Raw genomic sequence first — 6,730 nt, forward strand, 5'->3', positions numbered from 1 at the left:
GAGTGTCCCCAGTGCCACCAAATTGTTCGTGTAGAAATTGTTTAGTGTACAAAGGGGCCCCCAAAAGTCAGTGGGGAAAAAGCCCCATGATCCTTTCATTCCATTTCCCAGGAACTTTTTGAAGCCCCCTATAAGTTCTGCTGTGTATATTATCGACAACAGCAACAAAAAAGAGCTTGTTGGTCACATGAGTTGCCACTGACAAGAGTAGGTGTGTGACTCGTGTTGTGATGGGCCTCTGGGAACATCCAAAGGAGTGCCCAGGCCCGAGAGTTCACGTGCCCCTTATCAGCTGCTCCAGCCTGACCTCTGGAAGGAAGCTATCTCCTCGGGCTGCTGCCACAGCTAAGGCGTGGGGTGGCAGGTGCCCCAGCCTGGCCTGCCCACCTTTCCCAGGTACTCACCTGCACACACAGGCCATTTCTTTTTTGTTTTTAAATCCTTTTATTAGGGGCTCATACAACTCTCATTACATTCCATACATACATCAATTGTGTAAAGCGCATTTGTACATTCATTGCCCTCATTCTCAAAACATTTCCTCTCCACTTAAGCCCCCGGCATTAGGTCATTTTTCCCTCCCTCCCCGCTTCCCCCTCCGTCATGAGCCCTTGATAATTTATAAATTGTTATTTTGTCATATCTTGCCACACAGGCCATTTCTAAGAGTGGAACATCCATCTCTTTGCCTGGGGATCCTCAGAAAACAGGAATTCAGCCACTGTTAGTGTTTATAAACCCTGAGTGGATTACATCTGCTCGCTCCTTAAAGGACAAGTCTTCACTATTTTGAGTGCCTATTGGATTTGTTTTCAGCGGCTGTGGTGACAGCTTTTTCCCTATGTTCTGAACTCCTTTCTGAGTCCCTCCTAGAGGCAGTTGCTTCCATTGTTTCCGTGGGTACTTTTGATGTAGGAAAGGAACGGCAGGGGAGGAGCAATGGCAATGGTAGAGAGAGGGGTGGGACTAGCGATGGTACCTGAGGGGTCGTCAGGCCACGGATGAGCTGAGACACGGGGTGCATGGATTGTTGAATGTAAAACTGATGATCTGCTTTGTGAACCTTCCCCCAATTCACAATTTAAAAAGTGCCTTTTTATTTAGGAAAAAAAAAGAAATTTAAAAGAAAGGGAAAATGTAAGTTGCTAAGGGCCTGTTCTTTGCCAGGCGCTGTGTGATCAAACTTCTGGGCTGGGGGTCACTCCCCAAAGTCACTGGGGCTGGGGCTGGCTTTTATTACACACACCGCTGCCAACACACTCTGCTTGGAATGGAGGGTGGCAGAAAACTTGGCCCCTCCCTATGATTATGGGTTAGAGATGAAGTCCACTAGACACGCCTGGGGTACTATAATACCCCAATGCTGACATCCAGACTTTTCAGGACTGAAGGTTTGGGCCACCCCGTCAGGCAAAGAACCACAACAGCCTAGGTTCCCATGCAAAAGAAACGTCTACACGACCAGTTGCAGAAATGAGGATTGTAATTGTTATGAGTAACTCCTATTTGTATGCACTAAACATTTTTGTTTTGTTCACTAATAAAATATAAGATGAAAACGGGGTCAGTGCTTTTGGGGTTGTATCGTGTTAGGCGCAAGTATGATTCTCTTTTTGTCTTGATTCTGGTTAAAGAGTTGTGTACCGGTGTCAAGTTGACAAGGAGTGGCCTGTTACAGAGATTATGCCAAGTGAACACACCGGGGTAAGGGTAAGCCCAAGCTATGAGTCAGGTGGAAGCCTGGCGGCTCCCCCTTAGAATATAGCCATTTGTATAAGAGAGTCTGAGCAGAGCCAATTTCTCTTTGGCCCTTCTGCTTCTGCTAGAGATGAATCTGTTTCTGATTCCTCAGTCTCCTTGATGTCGCCTGGAAATCCTAAATTGTCAGCACACTACCAATGGTGGATTCATTTAGCCAACATTTGATTCATTTACCTCTGCATCCACCAGCCTGCTCCTCCCCTCCTTACCTCTGCCTCCTCATCCGGCATCCTGTCTGTCACCTTCCATAGCTACGCAAGTCAGGAGAAACCTGACTACTTACCTACTTCTATAACTGTGAGCCGTTTCTCAGTGTAACTCTCTATGTGCAAACATATATAAGGGTCCCTGGTTTTTGCTTCCCTAGAGAATCCAACCTAACGCACTACCCACGGAAGCATGGAGACTTTTGTTGTTGGCCGCGCTCTCTGTTTCAGCACCAACCACGCAGCAAGGAAGTGCAGGTTGCGTGGTCTGATGCAGAGCTCCTTGTTGGGTGGCAGGAAGCTTTCTGAGCTTTCCTCCTGCAACCACGCAGTTATATCTCTTGTTCCTGCAGGGAGAGCCCGCCTCAGAGAGCAGGCCCTCTGTTACCACCCGCCAGAGCACTCCTGCTGGCTCCACAACTAATTATCAACCCTTGCACACTGCCAGCTTTAGTGTGGGACTCTGGGTCCCCAAAACTGTATATTCCCTGCCTTTCATACTTGCTTATTATTCCTGCCCTTTGGTACATATCACCTTTATCAAAGAGTGAAGAGTCACTTTTACTAGGGTGTAAATGTCTAAACAGGCTTTACCTCCCACACTGCATGTATTCCTTTGTGATAAGTATGAATCTCAAAGGATCCACTGTTGAGCAGTTGCTTTTCTGATCATGGAAACCTCTATTGGTGAAGTACCCTGTCTCATCATCCAGCTTCCTTGGCCCCGGCCCCGGCACATCAGAAAAGCCGAGGTCGGCGACTGAGCTCCTGCATTGCCTTCTCTGGGAGGACTCCAGAACCTGCTCTGGTCCTCGCTCTAGCTGTTGACCTTGTGGGATCTCCTTTCCTTTCTGCAAGGTGGAACTCGCAGGTTTTTTGTTTTTTAAGGATTCCAGTGAAATAGAGCCAGCTGTACAAATACAGGGGAGCCTGGGACCGCGTCCTCAGCCTAGGGCCAGCAAGCAGGCTCCCATTAATGCCACGCTGTGACCTTCCCCAAGTAGGCTTCACCTTATGATGCTTACGCTGTTCTCTGACAGCATCAAGAGATGATTTCATTTTAAATGGTCCTGTTGGGCCCAAATGCGTTGAACTTCTAGAATGGCAGGCAGGCAGGCAGGAAGGCTAAAAAACAAAACAAAACGGAAACCAAACTCACTGCTGTGAGTCACTGCTGACTCATAGTGACCCCACCTGACAAAGCAGAACTGCCCCATGCGTTTCCAGAACTGGAACAGTTTACAGACATAGACAGCCTCGTCTTTCTCCCCGCAGAGGCAGAGCGGCTGGTGGTTTCAAACTGCTGACCTCTCAGACTGCAGCCCAATGCATAACCATCGCACCCCAAGGGCAACTTCAGAAAGGCTCGGTCGTTTCTATTTATGTTTTAGGAGGTGCTCGGGAGTCACTGTGTGTACTTCCTTGACTACCACTGTAGCACCTTCCTCCAGCCGAGTCTCTAACTCTAGATGTTACTCATTTGACAAGGGAAAGTGGACGGGGCGCTTGGCAGGCAGGCAGAGGCTCCTTGCTCTCTGGCCGCTTAAGCTCGGACCCATGCAGGCGGACGTGGTGATGGTTCCTGGGCGGAGTCACAGGACCACCTTTTCCAGAGCGAGGCTGGCATGGTGGCCATGCCCACCCTAGGCAGGGCACATGCTGGGCAGATGGCGCACGCTGGAGAAGTGGACAGGAAAAACAGATGGGAATTCTATTGTGAGCTGGAAGGATGGAGGAGAGAGGGTAAAGATTTCTGTAACTTCAGCCCAAAATGTTACTTCTCCGACCTAGGGGAAACTTGACAATGTCTGCCTCTGTTGAGCATAGCCATCCCCTCGACAGCAAAGGGAAACTTATGTTTAAAGAATTGGGCGAGTATTCCACAAGAGGACGAGAGATCCAGAAGCAGGTGACTCGTGGTTTAAGCCACTGAATACAAAGTTGATCAGCTGAATGTAAGCCCCACCCAGTTTTACCGTTTTTAAAAAATTGTGTAAGTGAAAAAATTTAAAAACCACTTTCCTGCCTCAAAATCTCTATTGAGGAAGATACCCCAACTCAGTGGCGCTAAGGTCTCAATTTTCAAGTGGGATTGAAGAGGGGCGTCAGCTCCAAATGCATTTGAGTAACAAATTCAGCCCTGATTCTTTCCGGTGTTAGACCTGGGGAGCCTTACTTCCTCTCCTGGCGTCGCTGGGGGAATTTGGGTTGCTTCCATCGGGTTAGGTGGTTGTTGGATGGATGACTGGGAACCATTTTGCAGTCAGGGGGTCCTCCGACATACAGGAGAAGTAAAGCCAGGTGGCCTTTCAGAGAGGGAAATAAGATGCCGGGTGCAGACAGCAGCTGCGGCCCCTGTTCCTGAGGAGGCAGTGCGCCGGTTGCTGCGTCCTGCCAGGCGCTGAGCCGGCTCCCTTTGGGTAGACAGCACGCAAAGACATCGGCAGGGCGACACTAATTCATCTTGGGATTACCAGGACTTCCTCTCACCTGCTAGGGGTTATCTTCTCGTGCCCAATCTATTTCTTTCCTCCTAACGCAGGACAATCGCAAAGATCCGGAACACTGGGAAGAAAAGCTAGCATTAGCTTTTCCCCCGCTCAAACAGTTCATTATAAAAATTTCCAGGCATCCACCACAGTTCAAAGAGCTGGACATAGCCCCCACCTAGCCTCTGCCATTCACAAGTTGCTGTACTGGCTTACTGCGTCCCTGATTGGAAATTGACTTTTCAACGTAAATTGCAGACATCACAGCATTTCCTGGGGCTCATTTTAAAGCGATGGTTTGAGCAACCTGGCTTCCCGAGAGCTGCCTGGCGTTATTTCTCGGCGGCATGATGGTCTCCAAAAGCATTCCGCCAGACCCTGCCTGCCTTTGTGATGGCCCTGCTGCTGTGCCTGCATGTGCCCCAGGTCTGAAGGGTCACCACGGGTCCTGCCCTCACTGTGTGACACACTCCCACGCTGTACAGTCGTGGTGCTTTATGTATACTGCCTTTTCTCCCTTTTTTATTTTAATTTGTTTTGCCACCGAACATATCTTACCACTTGGCCATGTTAGCTATTTTTTCAAAAATCAGATGATTTGGATTGGACTTGATGGCACTGCGTTTGTTTGTTAATATTCTACATTAACAACTACTGCAGTTGTATAAAGAGATCTCATAATTCTAATAGCGATCAAAAGTACCCAGACACACAAGATCATGTGATTGTGTGCTCTGCATGTACCTTGTCAGTGAACCACTTTGCATTCGGATGTGTGGCACACAGCACTGTGTCTAGCGCTGACAGTCATCGATGTACGCACTCCTTTTGGTCTGCAGGTACACACCTGCCCGTAAGGAAGCAGTGCGCTGCCCACGGTGCTAGGGCTGCCGTCCTCATGTGCTCTTTCTTCCACAGAGCCGAGATGGCGGTCCTCTCCAAGGAGTATGGTTTCGTGGTTCTCACTGGTGCTGCCAGCTTCATCATGGTAGCTCATCTGGCCATCAATGTTGCCAAGGCCCGCAAGAAGTACAAGGTGGAGGTGAGTGGGGCGCACGCTGTCTCATCTGTACTCTTGTCTGGGGCCGTGGCGATGTGTTCAAGAGCCGGTCGTCTATTGGGGATAGGGAGGGGCATGCAGAGCTAGTTGTCACCAGTGGCAACTTCAGAAGTAAAACTATTTACAGTGCTGTCCTTTGAATCATATCATTGTGAATGGGGGGTGGTGGTGGAGTGGAGACCCAAAGCCCATCTGTAGTTTACTGGACATCCCCTTACAGAAGGGTCGCGGGGAGGAGACGAGCCAGTCAGGGTGCAGTCTAGCACCGATGAAACATACAACTTCCCCTAGTTCTTTAATGCTTCCTCCCCCCCACTATCATGATCCCAATTCAGTTTACAAATCTGGCTAGACCAGAGCACATACACTGGTACAGATAAGAGCTGGAAACATAGGGAATCCAGGACAGATAAACCCCTCAGGACCAAAAATGAGAGTAGTGATACCAGAAGGGTAAGGAGAAAAGGAAGTGGAGAGAGGAGGAACCGATCACAATGACTGCATATAACCGCCTCCCTCGGGGACGGACAACAGAAAAGTGGGTGAAGGGAGATGTTAGACAGTGTAAGATATGACAAATAATAATTTATATATTATCAAGGGTTCATGAGGGAGGGAGAGCGGGAGAGGGAGGGAGCGGGGAGGAACTGATACCAAGGCCTCAAGTAGAAAGAAAATGTATTGAGAATGATGATGGCAACAAATGTACAAATGTGCTTAACACAAAGGATGAATGTATGCATTGTGATAAGAGTTGTAGGAGCCCCCAATAAAATGATTTTTTTTTTTAAATAAAATGTTGTCCTTTGTGGCAGAAAAGAGGCAAGAAATATGGGGCCCTACAGGGGGCGAGCACCTCTGGGTGACTGTGAAACACCTTCCTTTTGTTTCTAAGGGATTTTTACTCTTACATTTGCCTTGTTTTATTTTTAATTTTAACAGTTTTATTGACTTAAAATTCACATATCTTGCAATTCAATGGCTTAAACATCTTTAAAAGAGTTGTATAGTCATATGCAAATATATTTATATATGATGATGGGGAAATAGATCTATGTGCATATATTTATAGGTTTAATATTAAGGTAGCAGAAGGACATTGGGCCGCTACTAAAGTATTTATAGGTTTAGTATTAAGGTAGCAGAAGGACATTGGGCCTCTACTTAAGTACTCCCTCAATGCAAGAATACTTTCTTCTATTAAATTGGCATTC

General features: G+C 47.8%; 1 protein-coding gene across 1 annotated transcript in view; it reads left to right on the forward strand.

The window, feature by feature from the left end:
* The window catches only part of MGST3 (microsomal glutathione S-transferase 3), a 29,506-nt gene that overhangs the window by 16,121 nt on the left and 6,655 nt on the right, over positions 1–6,730 (forward strand). The window contains exon 2 of the mRNA XM_004706761.2: positions 5,375–5,498. Coding sequence (XP_004706818.1) covers positions 5,382–5,498 — 117 coding nt within the window. The 5' untranslated portion in view covers positions 5,375–5,381. The remainder of the gene's footprint in view (positions 1–5,374; positions 5,499–6,730) is intronic.

Source organism: Echinops telfairi, unplaced genomic scaffold (genome assembly GCF_000313985.2).
Source record: "Echinops telfairi isolate 266 unplaced genomic scaffold, ASM31398v2 ScPeMD7_7424;HRSCAF=8462, whole genome shotgun sequence".
Classification (NCBI taxonomy): Eukaryota; Metazoa; Chordata; class Mammalia; order Afrosoricida; family Tenrecidae; genus Echinops; species Echinops telfairi.